Genomic DNA, 18,371 nt, shown 5'->3' with positions numbered 1-18,371 from the left:
ACATTTCCATAATTTTCATTCAGCTGGGAAAAAGATAAAATTCTGCTTATATTAAGCCCCTCCAAAGCAAAATCTGATACTTTAACTTAATAAACACTTGTGACTTATTGAAAAACTCATTTGTAAGTCTATACTGAGCTCATAACCATGTGTCAAACTACTTGAAGTGTATGTTTTATCAAATAGAACAAGCTTGCATTTTCAAATTATTTTGTCCATGTTGGGACTTGGGACCCAGAAGCAGATTATATAAACTGCGATGATTAAAGCAAGAAAGGCATCAGGCATTAATAGTTTCCCCAGAGATATTTATACTTTAATTCACTTTCTAAACTGGGATTATTTGGCTTTATTGAGTAGTCCTTGAAATTAAAGGTAGTGGAATAATGTAAAAAATTGATGAATTAATCCAAGAGCTTTCTATCCTCATGAGAGAATAAATACTAACATCCATGTTGTGTTCTTCCAAGTGGACTTCTTTTTCTTACATCACTGTTGATAGACTTTGGGAAGTGGAATCTGAAATACATTATTCAGATGATAGACTCTAGGTTTTAATGAGCCTCTCATTCCATGTGACTATGCAAGAAAGTTCTTATTGCTTCTATTTGAATGTCTTCCTTTGGCTACTAACATTTCTATAACATTTTGTCTAGTTGGGTACACAATGAATGATCTCATTTTTGAATGGCAAGATGAGGCACCAGTACAAGTGGCCGAAGGACTCACTTTGCCCCAATTTCTGTTGAAAGAAGAAAAAGATTTGCGATACTGCACTAAACACTACAATACAGGTAGGGACTGAGTATTTTTCTCTATGATTACAGTTTCTGATCTTACAATATACAGATTGTTAAAATTATAATGTTGTGTTAATTTTAACTTCTTTAGCTCATGGAGTATAAAGTTAACTATTTCAAAATTTATGTATGCTTTCACTCACTGATTCTTGTTGTATTTGAATTATATGAGTCCAAAGAAATACTTGATGCTCAGTTACACTTGAAAATTCTTTATGGAACAACACGTATATGTGTAATTTCATGTTTCTAAACATGTTTCTTTATTTCCATAGGAAAATAATTTAAACTGATTTTGGAAGTAAACACTGTATATGTTAACAAAAGGACTTGCTTTAAATATGATATCATTGGCCATATTTTCATGCATTCAAAAACATTTTTCCTATTTTCTATTTATTCTAATATTTTTATTAATTTCTATTTTCAGTTACTTCTTGGACTTATAGAGGAACCTTGTGTCTTGAGTAGATACCATATTTAACAACTAGCACTGAGGGTTAACAAACTCAATGTGGTATTTGTACCCTTATGAAGTCTATTCACTTCTAATTGTTGTGGGCTATTCTTATAAACCTATTCCAACTATAAATGCCATGAATCTACCCCACAAGCCAAGCTTCCCCCCAGAGAGATGTGTATATGGCCTGATGCTGGCATGCTAATATCAACTTATTCTTTCTATGTTATTATTGTAAAGTAGGATTTCATTGTGACCTCGGCATTTCCCAGAATTGGGAGCTCTGTGTTCCTCCCACATAGTCCCCAGTCTCCCTTATCTTTGTTACTAACTCACAATATCTAAGTTTTTAATTACCATTTTCAACTCACAGATGAAGATGTTAGCTAACTTATGAGCAAGTTCAAGGTGAACATCTAAGCATAAAATTAAAGAACTGACAAGCCAATGGCGGTGCCCTTGCCCATTTCTCTAAGTACAGAGAAACTGATAACTTCTTTTAGAATATATTGAAAAGATTTCTAGAGGTAGTATATGGAAGTACATTAGTTTCCTCAGACTGTAATCGCAGACTACCATAAATTTCATAAATTAAAACAACAGAAGTTTATTCATGCAAAGTTCTAGAAGCTAAATATAAAAAAAAAATCAGGTATCAGCAATGGTATGTTTACTCTGGAGGCTCCAAGGAATGTTCCTTCCCTGACATTTTCTTAGTTTCCTATTTTTGACAGCTCTTGGCATTAGCTGACTTACAAATACATCACTTTAGTCTCTTTCTCCATAATCACGTGCTGAACTCTGCATGCATCCCTTTCTCTGCAGCCAAATATCGTTCATCCTACAAGGACACTGGTGGTATTAGAATAGGGTCCCATTAATAGAGATAAATAATTCATTTTAACTTGATTATATCTTCAAGTCGATTTTTGTAAATAAAGTTAAACTCACAGATTCTCCAAGGATGTGATTTTTAGAAGGACACATTCAACATAGAACATAGGTGACTCTGTAGACATCATCTGGGGGAGAATTTTGATGATACAGGGTCAGGAGACTCATCTTAGCACAAAGTACATTCACATACTTTCATATTTCAGCTCACATTTATGAGTGCATACGTCAAGCAATTAATTGGGTAGGAGTTTTCTAGAAGACTTAGTTGTCTAATATTTGTATAATATAAAAGATGAAAGTATGCCCAAAGTATCACTGCTCAAAATGATATAGAAACATCTGGTAATGTCTTCATTCACATATGTGACTAATTTGTATCACACTTTAAACTCCCTTTTATATTATGCCCCCAACATACAAGACTTCTATTTTAATTGTTTTCAAATGTAAGCTCATATATCACAACTTCCCTCTGCAAGTAAAAGAAAAAAAAGAATATGCAAAAATCCTGTTATAAATGTCCAGTTTTCCAAGGAAATAAAATTATTGAAGTTATTAGTTCTTTCGATATAGATGAACTGCATACCTGGGGGTGATGGCACATGCTTTGAATCCCAGCACTTGGTAGGCAAAGGCAAGGTGACCCCCATGACTTTCAGGCCAGCCTGGTCTAAATAGCAAGTCCCAAGCCAATCAGCAATCAGGTCTACATAGTGAGACTATATCAAAATAATCAAAAAAAAAAAAAAAAAAAGCAAAAACTACAGCAACAACAAAACCTAAATTGCACTAATCTAAACGTTTACCTACTTCAGGATCATGTGATCTGTTTCATGTGAATTCCTCTAAAATCTTCCTCTTTTCCTGCTATTGCTAAATGTGTCCATTTTGTTCTGCGTGAGTTGTAGTTTCCTCTCTTCACTGTGGCCCAACTTTACATTTTTCTCTCTTCACAGCCACATAAAAATGCACATGTGCACAAACGCAGAAATAGTACACATAACTACATATATATTTATATGTGCCTTTAGGTACAATCATAATACTTGCACATGTGTTTGACTTCATTTTCCAGCCTAGCTATATTTACAAAGTGCTTTTAAAATAAATACACAGGGAAAGCTTGTGTATTCCTTGAGAATTATATGAAACCTGGAGAACAAATGCTAAGTAAGTGACTCCCACTTTTGTCGTGAGATTACTTATTGGATTAATATTGGTATAGAAATACTTCAATTAATCTTGCTCTATTTCATTTTCTTTATAGCAAGTGTTTTAAATTTTATACTTAATAATACTTTAAAAATCAAAATATTTTCAGATACAGCAGGAATCTTTAATCATTCCATCGCTAAGTTGACTGAAGGATCATGTATGGGTTGCACAAGGTTCTGACTGCTAGATATTAAAAAGTGGACTCCTCTGTCCCCAGAGCTTGCAAGCTATTATTGAAATGTTAGAGTTCTGACATCACTTCTCTTCTCCTCTAGAAGCTGTACCCTTTGTGCATTTCTACCATCACTTATGAGCTCGTTACATTAACTGGAGCTCTGCCTGGGACACTCCGCTCACCACACATCAGCAGTTTTCCCAGTCATGGTCTTTAATATCTTTTTCCTGTGGTCATATCAGAGAATGATACTTAAGGAGCATATGAACTTTCTGACATCACCTTACTCAAAATAATAGACAACAAAACCAAGAATCAAATCACTTGGAAGACCATTTATTTGGAGAATTGATAACAAAGGAGTCAAAATAAATGAACAGAAGTAAAACCAATGGATAAATAGAAATATTAATGTAATGTTGAGTCAAACATCCATAACCTGTATTTGCAGGAACAGAGGTATATAACAGAGGTGCAAAGGCATACATTTATACAATGAATATAGCTCATTCATTTTTCAATGTGTTCTAAGATTATCTCAAAAGTTATTGATGGAAAATTATATATATTTAGTTTTTTGTAGTATTGTTTATGAAACCACTCATCTCCATTTGCATTTATCTCTTAGCACTTAAAGGAAATGTAAAGATCTCTGAACCAAACAGCAGCTGACTAAATAAGTACATGGAAGCTCCAGAAACAGAAAATATAGATAACCTTTGCATACTAAACACGCATTGTTCTATACACCTCCAGACAAGTGTTAGAAACCGAAAAAAATAAATCTGTGAGGAATTTGGCAAGTAGGAAAAGCTATTTGAACATGAAAATAGAATTATGTACTATTTCCTGGAAGAGTTCACTCCTTTGTCACACTGTTTCCAGATGCAAGCAGGAAAAAAAAAATATCTAAAAGACAAAACCCAATTTGAATGTGTCTCTTCATTTTAGTAGAAATTCTTACAGTAAAATTATTATGAAAATTAAGTCATATTTGATGGCAGAACAAAACCTGACTTTTAATTGTTGTGTGTTTTTTTTTTATGAAAAACTAGGGAAGTTTACATGCATAGAAGTGCGGTTCCATCTTGAGCGGCAAATGGGCTACTACTTGATCCAGATGTACATTCCCAGCCTTCTGATTGTTATTCTATCTTGGGTCTCATTCTGGATTAACATGGATGCAGCCCCAGCTAGGGTAGCTTTGGGCATCACCACTGTGCTTACTATGACCACACAGAGTTCTGGATCCCGGGCTTCCTTACCAAAGGTAAGTGTCCTGAGGGGACATGCATGTAATGCATGCACAAAAACGTTGTTGTTAGATTGGTCAAAAATTCATTCAGCATATTAATTATTGATTTTTAAAGCACTAATTCTTGCAAAATGAAACTATTGAAGGAAAATATTCAGTAAATCAGTGATATCTGCTACATAATGTGTAATGGTTTCCTGTTACTTAAATGTCAACAGTCATCATATGCACCATGGAATTTTTCTGTATCTGTACATTTAAATACTTAAAATATATTGAAAAAATATTTAAATTTGTGTACATGGTAATTTTAAATGCTGGCATAATGCATAGATATTCACACATGGAGAACTTTTTCATACTATTTACTTTATATTTAGAACATAAATTGAGACACTGAGAGCTGTATGCGTTGATAATGTATTACAAAATTGCTTCCAGGAAAACATTATAGTAATTACTCCCCATCAAGAACTGTAGCTGATTCCATAGTGTTACAGCCTGGTTTCCATTACCTTGTGACCCTATCTCCTGGCTCCTGGCAGCTGTAGGTCAATAGGAAAGAGTGGTTACCCAAGTCTATAATTTGAGTGCATTCTAATCGCCCAGAATTAAACCATTTGCTCTGTAAAGTTTGTAAAAGTTTCAATACCTCTCTCAGTAAGATACACTGAAAGATAAGTATGAGCTTCTGCTTATCTGTGTAGCCAGATAGAAATAGAAAATTATTTTCTTATAAGATGATTTCTACTAAGTGTCTATTATCTAAAGTTGTGGTTCTCAACCTTCCTAATGTTGTGACTCTTTAATACAGTCCTTCATGTTGTGCTGACCCACAACCATAGTTATTTTATTGCTACTTCATAACTAGAATTTTGCTAGTAATAGGAAATACGATCTAGTTACAGATCATTATATATACACACATATATATGATATGCAGAATACCGATATGAAACTCCCAACGGAGTCATGCCCCACAGGTTGGGAACCACAGATGTAAAGAAAGCCTCTCAAGTTTCCAACACAATAACCTATTATTTTTCTTAAAATGATGAACTTCACCATAATAAAGCAATATTAGTTTATCATGAACATTTGATGTTGTACCTGCTACCTGAGGTAAATTATAAATGTATGTACAGCCCCCTTAGTGTTTTCTATGAATGAATTCTGGTTCAATTAATTAAGTTAAAATATGTGAGTAAATACACTTTGGTCACAAGATAATTATTGCAAATGTTACATAAGATAGAAAGAATTTGGTGTTGAATGAAGTTCACCTTTCTCAAGAAGAATTGATGATTGTCTTTCAAAATAATATCTTCCATTAATAACACTTTATTATAACTTTTAAATAGTCAAAATCAATTTGCATTTTTATAATATACACCCCATGTGAAAATTACAAACTTGCTTATTTGTTTAACCTGATTTTCAATGCTTATGAGTTTGTGCATGAATATTCTAAGGAGTCTAGGTGATAGTAGAAATTCCATGGTCAAATTATAATGGAAATTTATTCATATTTGTCTTATACCTGAGCTAACTGGAAATGAAATCTTATTTGATCCATAAGTTAGTCAGAAAAAAGACAGAATATGCACCATTTTAGGAATTTACAGGTTTTGTGAGGTGAGGAAGAGAAATATTCATGACACAGAATGGGACAGGACTGAGAGAGTTGAAAGGTGTGAGTAGAAAAATCAGAAATAAAGAAATCAAAAAATTAAGATGGTAAAATAGGGATACAAGTTTAAGAAAAATGGAAAGGCCAGTCTGAGACAGCTTCATACTCTATATAAAAATAAAATAGGGATTGTTTAAAGGCATCAATTTCATCAGGATTTCAGAGAAAAAAGAAAAAATTTTCAGTTGGAAGTTCAATTCTATATATTCATTTACATAGACCACTCATTCTGATAATAGAGAAACTGTCCAACAAGAAATTTAATTTCTACCTACAGAAAGAATTCAAGGGTAGTTATGTCATAAGACAAGACAAGGTTGACAAATTATCTTTGACATGTTATAAGTAAAGAACAAGAGATTTGGTATATTTAGTTAGACATACTAAAATTCAGAAGGGCCAACTCTGAACATCTGTGTAAACAACAATCGCTAACATACTGGATTAGTCTACTCAAAAGAACAGAAGATCTCTTGAAATTAGAATTCTAATTTGGAGAGGGTTGTTTGTATATTTGTTTGAGGGCTAGTAAAGTAGATAGATACTGAGAATTCACCTGTACATTTAAAAACAGTCACTTAAAAGAACAGATTCCCATCTGCTGTTTGAAATCTCCAAGAACTCACAAAAGTCAACCTTGGCACTGTGTTATCCACCGTTTTCCTACTGCTACATCCTAGGAAGTAGAAAACAAATTTAATTTAGGACTTACAATAACAATAGATTATTAAATAACAGGAAGAAACAATACATCATTAACTTATGATAAATGCTTAGTGTTTAACAGAGATTCTATGCTAGTACATCTCCAGTATGATAGAAGAAGCTTGGAAATTAGTCAAGACTCAGACAAAAGAATCTTAGAATATATTTAGGCAGTTCCTTGAAATTCCTCTCTAATATGATCAATTGGATTGGACTTTGTAATGCCATGCTAAGTCAAGCACATCATATGCCAAAGCAAGAAGGTACATGTGGTCCATTCATCAGAATTTGAAACTATTTTGCACTTTGGCAGTACATACATCAATTGGTCAGAAGAGGTGTCATGTAAATTCTCTTGACAGCAAAGCTTCAAGATAGTTTACATTTATAAGTGCTTCCTTGCACCATGGGATTACTATAAATGAGCAAAAGAAAAAATTATAATTATTATGGGGTCAAGTCATGGACAGCATTATAGTTCTTTGTAATAATTAGATTCAACAACAGTAGGGCAACCTGAAGAAATTTTTAAGATGAGTGATCATTCTCACTCTGTATGAGTATGAGAAAGGAGGAGCCAAACTCAAGTGGAAAGAACTAAAAGCCGCTTGGGATAGTCCATTGTAAATGGTGGCCAGCCAGCAGCAGACATAAGGATAGTAAATAGATCTGGAAAGCAGACATGGCTGAGAATTCTAGAGGTGAAATGAGGTGTGCTTATAAATGGCACATTGCAGAGTCAAAGAAAGGCAGAAGTCAAGGGTGGAATACGGACATACGAGAGGCAAGTTGTTTCCAACACAGGATGATGGAGGAGAGAGTGGTTTGAGGTTCCTTCTTCCCTTTGATACATTCATAAGGCTGATACATGGAACTGCCAAAGTCTGAGAGCTCCGGAGATTCTGAGCAGGAAATCTGGGCCTCCGACTTTTAAGAATAAACTACAGAAATGGGAAAAAATGAAATGAGACTGTGACTGATCTTCTTCCTCCAGCTAAAAACTGGTCCAAGTTACTCAAAGACTTCATTCTTCCTTCTTATTTTCCCTGGGTCCATCTCCAGTCATGTAGAAAATAGATCCATTTGCTTAAAAGTGGAATTTATTTACCCAAAGATGTTCAAATTCAAATCTCAACATTGTGTTATCCGTTTTCAAATATGGAAAAGCAATCATCCCTAAAAGGAATTGATGTAAATAATGAGTGGAAGAAGAGTTAGTCACGCATGATTTTAACTTACTATCTAGTTCAGATAGCAACATCTAAAAACATCTATTTTCTAAAGACTAATGATTAACCTTAGATACTTTTCTGCCATACACTTGTATCCATCACAATACAACCTCAGCAAGGGTCTGAAAATACCTGGATTGAAAGAAAGTTCATCCAAACTCTGTCTCTCAACACTAAGTAATCTAAGATTTTTGGTCCTATGTGTTATCTAGGTCTTACTTCTTTGAAATTATTATGCATAACAAATGACAACAAAATCATAGTGGCTTAGTGACATTTTTTTTCTTGCACAAAAAATTATGAATTATCTTGGTCTCTTCTAGGCTAGCTTGAGATTGGCTGAATGAAAGTGGCCTTCAGTTTAGACTGTGGAGTGGTTTGATTTGCTCCTTATGTCTCATCCTGTAGTAACTATGGTTACCAGCCATGTGTCCCACCCTCCCAACTGGGGAGTGCATGAATACTAGAAATGAAGCAGGTACAAGAAAACCTTTGGGGTCAACATTGGCATAGGATCAAGTTCTGTTCTCATCCCACAAAATTATAAAAGTTCCATGGCCAAACCCAAAGTCAATAGGATGGGTAATGTATTCCATGCCCAAGGAAGCTTTGGGGAAGAAAAAAAGGAGAGAAGTGGTTACAAGCAAATAATGCTGTCTGCTAAAACTCTGTGTCTTTTCTTAGACTACACTCTAGTTCGTTCATATAGGTTTTAGGAAAGTATACAAAAGGTGAGAAGGAATGGAGATAAAGAGGTGGGAAATTCATAGGGAGATTCTATGTAGATCTCTCCATTCTATCCCTACCCCTCCAGCTATCTTATTTACAAAAAGCTGCTACATATAAAGGGCAAAAAACACTTGAAAGTCTAATGACAGTTAATTAATTAAATTTATCATAGAGGCCCAGAAGCCTATGGTCAAATATATTGCAAATCGCAGACTAAAGGTGTAGCATGAATCTTAAAGAGTCTTATTAATGAAATCAAACCTGAGCCAAGTATTGGGGTGAAATGCTGGATGGTCAGAGAGACAGAACAAGCCACAGCTAACCTCATCTGGCTAAATTCTCAGTCTTGTTTCCTCAGACTGGAAGCCTCTGTGTCCTCATCCCAATGGCTCTCAGCTGAGCTGCTGCTCCAAAGCCTGAAAGCTTAATCAGCCAAATGCCTCTAGTTTCTGGTCCTCACGCTTTATATGTTTTTCTGCTCCCTGCCTCACTCCCTGGGAGGCTTGCTTTCTGGGATTAAAAGCGTGAGTAACCATGCTTGGCGGTATCCTTGAACACATGGATCTCTGCCTCTGGAATGCTAGGATTAAAGGCATGTGCTACCACTGCCTATCCTCTATGTATAATATTGTAGCTGTTCTGTCTCTGACCCCAGATAAGTTTATTAGGGTGCACAATATTTTGGGGAACACAATACCACTCATTTAAGGGTATTTAAGGGTTGAGGGACAGTACCTTGAACATAGTATTTCAGTTACTTTCCTCCTCCTCCTCCTCCTCCTCCTCCTCACTTTCCTCCTCCTCCTCTTCCTCCCCTTCTTCTTCTTCCTTTAGTTTAATTTGCTTGTGAAACCTATCAGAAGTAGCTTTATGAGAGGACAAAGCACCCTTTACACATTTCCATCCTCAGAACCTAACGTTGTCTGTGTGTGTCTTGAGTACCACATGCACATTTAAACAACATGAGCTTTCCAATTATTTACTCAATACTTGGCTTTAAAAAGCAAGCAGCTAAGCCATTTTCATCTTTCTGGTGTAGCATAAAAACCCAGTTGCATTAAACTTCACCTGCTTCTCTCTGTTTCACTCTAGAGTACCACAAAATTAATGAAAAAGAATTTAAAGCTTGCAGTTATCTTCCTTACTGTATAAGGAAAACAGTAGTTCTTGAAAAATATAAAAACAGTTTCACTACCAACTACAGAAGTAACTATAGCTTATATAAACTGGAAGTGAATCCTTATGTTTTCTTAATACTTGATTATATTGTCACACAGATTATTTGTGGGTGATTTAAACTGAAAGAATAAAAGATAAAAGATGGAAGAAGGTATATTTACTTTTGGTTTCTTAAAATTAATTAACAAACACTCTTAATGGTCTAGAAAATACTCAGTGGATTTAAACAGTAAGTCATATGTTCCTGGCAATATAAATGGACTGCGGAAGCATATAGTAATCAGACCATCTTATTATTATAGCAATGGAAAGCTACTCCAGCCAGCAGGGTTTTGTCCTTTCTATTTAAATACAAAATATAATTAACTGATAGTACTTTAATCAAGTCTGGAAAAAATACAACACATTTGGGTTCATTTTTGCTATATTATTGTACCATAACAACCTAAACTTCATTATCATCTTATCATAGGACATTTGAATGTGAATAAAATACTCAAGTTGTTACTTGCAGTTTTTACTTTAATAATATAAATATTCCATACACGCTAATTTTGGCAAAAGAAAACTGAACAGAAGGTGAAAGGATCATTTTACCCAAACCTTATTCATTAAATACCCATTATATAATACATATTAAGCTAAAATATTTTATTAATAATATAACAATATCTTATGAATATAATTTCTAAGCATGGATGGGACCTATAAAAAGATGAAGTGATGGGTATTTCTGGTTGTCCTTTCATCTTGTTACAATTACTAGGCTTATTGAGTGTTAAGTATAAAATTTAGCATCTAATAAACATTTTCTCTCTACTGGACATATAGTCAGACCTGCTGTATATTTTTTCAACTTATTTATTTTTATTTTGAGATTATAATTACAGAACTCCCCCCTTACCCTTTCCCCCCATATACCTGTGTTCCCCACTATCTTTCAAATTCATGGCCTTTTTAAATTGATTGCTATTACATGAATATATGCATATACACATATGTATAAATTTTCTAAGTTTAAGAGAAATTCCAAAGTTTACATTTTCATAGCAGCACCATACAAGGATTCATGATAAAGCTAAATTTAAAAAAGCAAAAACTGCATATGCAATTTTGAGACTAAAAATCTCCTTTACTACATACTGTACTACATACACATATATGTGTGTATATACATATGTATACACACACAGACACACACATGATAGATAGATAGATAGATAGATAGATAGATAGATAGATAGATAGATAGATAGATGATAGATAGATAGATGATAGATAGATAGATAGATAGATAGATAAAGAGATAGAGAGATATACTCCAGACCATATTTATGAACTTCCTAAAGCATAAAAAGAGACAACTGTACTTTTGTTGAGGGAAAGAGCTCGACCTCAAAAATGCATCCTTAAAGAGCCCTTATAGGCATCATCTGTCTCCAAGATTCTAGTTTGAAGTCATAAATTACACTCTTAGACACCTGAGCAAAAAGAGTGAGAATGAAAATGGTCATAATAAGTAGGCAGCTAGGGTGCAAAATCTCCAACACGTAAAACAGGAGCAAGGAGTCACACGCTAAATTTAACTTCAGAAGAATAGGACAAACGCTAATAGATTATGCATGCCAGGAAGTCTAAGTACATCCTCTCAGGAAACCTCTCTAGTGACGTCTAGATTGATTTTGCGTTTTCTTGTAAATGTTAGAAAACGTTAGTCACACTCGATAGAAGATGTGGAAGTGAAGCTCTGGGAACTGATTCTGGAAGCAGAGGTAGCTGTGACCTTCACAGTCCTTTCGTCTTTCCCTGGTTGCACTTTTCTGAGGTGACTGGAAGGATGACCTCTAGTCACTAGAAATAATGCAACTCAGGACAAAAGGCTTCTCCACTGCATTTTAACCCTTAAAGTAAAAACCTTCACGAGTGTGATAAAAGTTGCATGAGAAACATCGTGCATTTACTATGGGTCTGCATATAATCAGAGTAAATTCAACATCACTGAGAGTCACCGTCCAGGGCGATGGGTTAAAAACCCCAGAATGTCAAAGCTCTGAATGTCTCTCATTGTCATCACTGGCTAGTGCCTGGTGCTCTCCTTCAATGTTTTCAACACCAACTCCATTTGCTTTAGCCTATGACTTTAACACACTGTTTGCTCTTTCTCTTTTTTGTAATTATTTCATCTCTGGCACTAGATAACATCCAAATGCATTTCAGGTTAATATTTCTCCTATAAACTTTACAAATGTAAAGTTTTTCATGCAAGCTCTCCCATCACAGTGAATAAACTAAACAATAAAGTAAAATTCATAAAGAACAGCAATTTAAAAACTCAGGAAAGAAAACAACACATAAGCAGACAAATTCCCAGCATGTTTCGAGAAACACATTTTGCTGTATGCCTCAGCCACTTGGCTTATTCCACAGTCAAACTTATTCATCATGGTTCACTTGACATTTCTGGAACTGGGGAAATCTACAAAGATGGATTGCCACTAAAGGAAGAACAGATTACCTTACCCAAAGGCATACACTGAAATGTTCTGTTATATATATATATATATATATATATATATATATATATATATATATATATATATATATATATAACAGAAATATATATATATATATATATTTCTTTTTTAAGAAAAGCAAATATAGATGGAAGAAAAAATTGACAAAGCAATCACTCTTAAATGACCCATGGACATTTGCCTTATAGACAGATGTCTACATGCAGGCTTAGGCCGGGTTCTACTTAATTCCATCTTCTTAGATTGAAGGTTTATCTAAATTTATATATGTGGAAATGACAGATGAACACCAGTCTGAGTAATAATTAGCGAGCCACATCCAACATATCTTCATCCACTAATACATTGTATCTATGAGCTACTGGCCTCATGGCAATGCTTTTGACCAACTTAGTAGATTTCTGTCAAGGCGTTAACCTAGGTAGGCCCCTCAGCCTTAGCATATGGTTCCATTTCTACAATGCAGTTCCTCCAATGTGCTTGTCAGACAACAAAACCCAAAACATTGCTCTTGAGTGATAATATCAAAATCTTGCAGAGGCATACTGCACCTGTGAATTGTTGTCCAGTGACAGATATAACCTACCGCTCATGATCAGAGGAAACAAATGACATTATTTCAGGATTAAATCCACAAATAAGTGATCACCTGGGAGAGGAATGAGCATGATAGTAAAGTCATCTATTCTAAGTTTGCCCTTTCTCTCCCTCTGTCTCTCCTTTCGTCCCTTTTAACTCTTTCTCTTTCCCTCCTTCACTCCTGTCCTCTCTCACCTCTTCCTATTCTCCTCTATTTCCTCTCCATCCTCTCTGAAACTGTGTGGCTCAAAGTTGTCCTTCGCCTTTACTCTCCATCTCCAGGCAGATTTTGTACCTCTTTATAACTGATTTCCTGTGCTTTCTCTGACAGCATGGATTTAGAATACTCAGCTATGTTTCAGACCTAGCTGAGTTATCCTTTCTGCCACCACAATTGATATCTCTTTCCTGGAAGGCAGTGTGCTTGGCTCTTCAGTGAATCTTTGCTTACATTATCACCTTAAAGTATTCAAATATCCTCACTCCTGAACTGGTGGGGCTGCTTGCATTTGTTTCAAAAACAAAAACTTTCAAAAGTCCTTTCCTGACTCCCTCTGTCTCAGGGTAATGCTGTGCCGCTCCCCCTGGGTTTCCCCAGCCAGGTACCTGCAAAGCTTGGCAGTTTGTTTTGTTTTGTTTTGTTTTAAGTTGAGGCTGACTCTGAGCAGTTCTGGTTGCTGAACTTTAACCAAAATGACCCGTGCCCCCTCAAGCCTGTACCATTAATCACCCAAGCTGACAACCACAAGTGCCCTGCATTTCCTCCACCACTGTGCCACAAGAGTCACAGGGACAGCACAGATCCAGGACCACATTTCAACAAAAGTGGACATGGCACACGTTAGTTCCAGCCAGTGAGACTTTGATGCTCTCGATTAACATAGTGCATCATAGGCAGATTCTCATCAAGCCAACTTCCATTATTCTGTGTTTTAAGTGTGAAACATAGAGAAATCCGTACTTAGGTAAGCTCCCCAAATATGACTTCTCTCCAAAACCAAGGTGACTTGGCTCTGTCTATGATATCCATGGAACTCATCAATAATGATACAATTCAGTCATATATTTTTATGTTGTTTGTAATGTAAATTTTCTCTATTTTCTGATTATGACATTAAACAATATAAGAAATGCACAGTATTTCTGAAATATGAACATACGTCTACAGAATATATGTTATAAACTTTTAAAATACTTACTAATTCTTTGAGAATTTCCTACAATGAACTTTGACCAAATTCACTCCTCATTCATTCCCTTAACTCCTCCCACATCCATCCCTATCTCCGACCCCATTCAACCTCATGCCTGATTTTTTCTATTTCTCTTTTGTTTTTTGAGATTATCATATAATCATATCATTTCTCCATGTCCCTTTTCTTCACATGCCCCTGTTCCCTTTCTTCTCTCTAACCACAACCATATATTCTTCCTTGCTCTCTTTCCAGATCTTAAACCCTACACAAAAGGCTACTAATAGCTAAAGAATACTGAAAGTAGAAGAAACAGTTTGCATAACATTTTTTTACCAATTCACTGAGACCAGTTTGTGCTGGCCACATACTCCTGGGTGTGGGATAATTCACTGGAGTGTGGTCAACCTACCAGTAACAATCAATTTAATGAAAACTGACTCTCTCTACCCCAGAAGTCCTCAACTATACTTAGTGCCACAATTAGGGTAGAGGTTCATGAATCATTCCTGCTTCTCACTAGAATGTTGACTGGCTTGATTTTATGCAGGCAACCACAGTTGTTAAGAGTTCATAAGTACAGTGCTTCTGTCATGTTCAGAGAACACTATTCCATTCTGATCCTCCCAGACTTTTAGCTCTTCCAATTTCTTGGGACCCTTTTCCACAATCATCCACCAGCCTTGGGGACTGGTAATATAGATGTCCCATTTATGGTTAAACACTCCACTGATACTAAAAGTAAGTTATCAAGCTGACTATGCCTCCCTATATTAATATACATTCAATAGAAAACGTGATCCTAGTTCCCAGCTAGATCAAAAGCCTTGCTTCATCTTATGTAATCATGGGCACTCTTCACTGCATTTTGAGGATAAAATGTTTCCCTGATTTTAACAGTTTTGATTTTCCTGGTCAAAAGACACTTTATTTCTCTGTAGTAAATACCTAGACCCTATCTCCTTTCTCACACTATCTGGTAAGGAGGGAATAGTCTGGGTTTAAGATCAAAGCAAACACACATGGAGGAACTTTGACTCTTAATTATTGGGGAAAAATTAAAGATGAACATTTTGACACAAATTAAATTCCAAAGTACAGTGTTGTTCTTAATTTGTAGTGATAATTTAATTAGTCAAAAGGGGAGGTAATAGAATAGTAGTCATGCTCAGGGTCTCCAGAAGTAGACCAATTATAGTCTACTATAATAGGTTAATTAAATTGCAATCTTAACCTTTGCCATTTGGTAGCTTTGTGATATTTAGCAGGCATTTCACTAGGTCTCAATACCACCTCTACAATGAGGAGCCTTGCCTCTAGCTGTAAAAGAAGTAGAAGAAGATAGTGAAGAGTGCTATTCTGTTCTGACCATTTAATAAAAGATTTCCTGAGAAAGTAGCTTATGCTGACATCTGAGGGACAAACAGGAGTGATTCAAAAGGGATAGTCCAGACAAAGGTAAAGCCAAGTCAAAAGCTGCTGAGGCATGAAGAAAGGACTTCTTAGTTACTTTCAGTTTCCAAAAATTCAAAGAAGGAAATGGTAGCTAGAACATAATAAGAAAGTGGCAAACACCATTGATTAAAATATCTCAAGAGAGGTCCTCATCTGGTGTGGCCTCCTTTGCCCAGTCATCCTTCCATCATTCCGTATTTCCTTCCTGGGAGTTCTCTTGTTATCCTATTACTTAGATAGTTTTATTATGTGTTCCTTACTTAATTGCTTCAATGTAAGTTCCATTAATCATTTCTATTTCTATAATACAAAAAAATAGAATTTGGTTAAAATCATTGGCATTTAATAAATATTGGATAAAAGTGGTAAAAACAAAATGGATAATTTCTGTAAAAAACAAAAAAAAAAAAAAAAAAAAAAAAAAAAAAAAAAAAAAAGGTAAGCTAGAGCCTAATAGCAAAGGGTTTTATGTGCCCTGAAACAGATTGGATGGGCATTTTCACAATATCAGTCCTACTGATCCATGAACATAGGAACTCTTTCCTTCTTCTGATATCTTTCTTCTTTTTTTTAATTTCTTTAATTTAAATTCTATAATTTCTTTCTTCAGTTTCGAAAACTTTTTATTATACAAGTCTTTCACTTACTTGGTTAGAGTCATCCCAAGATACTTTTTCTAGCTATTACGATAGGCATTATTTCCCTGATATCTTTTTCATTCTGTTTGACATTTATATATAGGAAGGCTATTAATTTTTGCATGTTAATTTTGTATCCTAATACTTTACTGAAAGTCTGTATCAGCTTTAGAAGTTTTCTGGTGGAGTTTTTAGGGTCTTTTATGTATAAACTTGCATTATCTGTAAATAAAGACAATTTGACTTCTTTCTTTCCTATTTGTATCCTCTTGATAATGTTTCAAATACAGAATATTTTTATCTTTCTTTTTTCTTGTATTTGAGTTAATTCCTAACTTGGAAACAATAACAAAATATATTCAAGTCCTACAATTTTATGATTAATCCATAAAATTTGTAAAAAATAATATCTTGGAAATTCTTAGTGAATAGATCCTTTTCATTTATTTTTTTCTGACTGATTTATAATTCATATTCAGAATCAGAAGACTAACAATCAATTTTGTTTTTCAGGGCAATAGCAACCAAAGTTAACTTTCTTTCTATTTTTTCTCTTGCTCTTCTTTCCTGCCCAGGTTTCCTATGTCAAAGCTATTGATATTTGGATGGCAGTGTGCCTCCTTTTTGTGTTCTCAGCACTTCTGGAGTATGCAGCAGTGAATTTTGTATCAAGACAACACAAAGAACTTTTGAGATTTCGACGAAAGAGAAAGAATAAGGTAAGCGATTACTTTTATTGAGTTTAATGGGATATCAATTTGCAGTGGATAGTGATTTGTTATATTTAATGCAAATGTCTAGGAGAAAATTTGGATTAGAGACTAAATGAAATGATATTCTCTCACTTTTGTACTTTTAAAAACCGTGTAAAGATCGGTTCAGGGAGAAATTGTAGTATTGAGTTATACTTATGTAGCATGCCTGATGACATGATATACCTTACGAAGGTCATTAATATATTTCCAGGAGCAACACTGTTTATGCTTCATCTGATAAATATTCCATCTCCTACTTGCAATGCTATAGTATTCCCGATAGCATCACTTAATACAGACATCAGATTTAATTATGAAAATTGTTCTTTTTCTGAGCTAATAGGTTGTTTCCGTAAATTACATGGAAGTATTAATATCATGATGAGTTCATGCAGTATAATCTCCTTCTTATGCACATTTTCATATTTAAACATTTTTGTTCTGAAGCCCTGTGGTAAACAAAACAAATGCTATTGTTGCCTTGCTGATATCCGATCCAAGAGAGACCCATAAGTAAATGCATTTGGAGCATCATTAGGAAGTCATAGAAAGTTGTGGAAGCAACATGCTAGCTGAATTTGGTTGTGCATAATGTGTTTGTTCCTCTGTTAAAATATGTTATGGTATCTTTCTTCATAATAACAGAAAATCTCTCTCAACAGTAGACCTGTTGGTTACTTATTACAGTCCAAATGTGCCAACTGACAACTTAAAGGGAAACCTTCCTTCAGCACAACACTGTCAGAGTCATAGAAAAGTATTGCCACAGTTCTACAGACTGAGACAGTTAACCAAAACATAACTCTGAAGGACCATGGTCTCCCTTATACAATATGAAGTTTTAATTATTTTTAAGGGCTCAATAATTTATGAATTATTT

At 34.8% G+C, this 18,371-nt stretch overlaps 1 protein-coding gene across 2 annotated transcripts in view; it reads left to right on the top strand.

The window, feature by feature from the left end:
- Glra3 (glycine receptor alpha 3) overlaps positions 1 to 18,371 on the top strand; it is a 162,002-nt gene that overhangs the window by 123,942 nt on the left and 19,689 nt on the right. For both annotated transcript variants that reach the window (XM_006970921.4, XM_015998485.3), the window contains exons 6-8: positions 657 to 794; positions 4,603 to 4,817; positions 17,312 to 17,455. In XM_006970921.4, coding sequence (XP_006970983.2) covers positions 657 to 794; positions 4,603 to 4,817; positions 17,312 to 17,455 — 497 coding nt within the window. The remainder of the gene's footprint in view (positions 1 to 656; positions 795 to 4,602; positions 4,818 to 17,311; positions 17,456 to 18,371) is intronic.

Source organism: Peromyscus maniculatus, chromosome 17, assembly GCF_049852395.1.
Source record: "Peromyscus maniculatus bairdii isolate BWxNUB_F1_BW_parent chromosome 17, HU_Pman_BW_mat_3.1, whole genome shotgun sequence".
Classification (NCBI taxonomy): Eukaryota; Metazoa; Chordata; class Mammalia; order Rodentia; family Cricetidae; genus Peromyscus; species Peromyscus maniculatus.
This window is presented reverse-complemented; position numbering and strand designations above follow the sequence as displayed.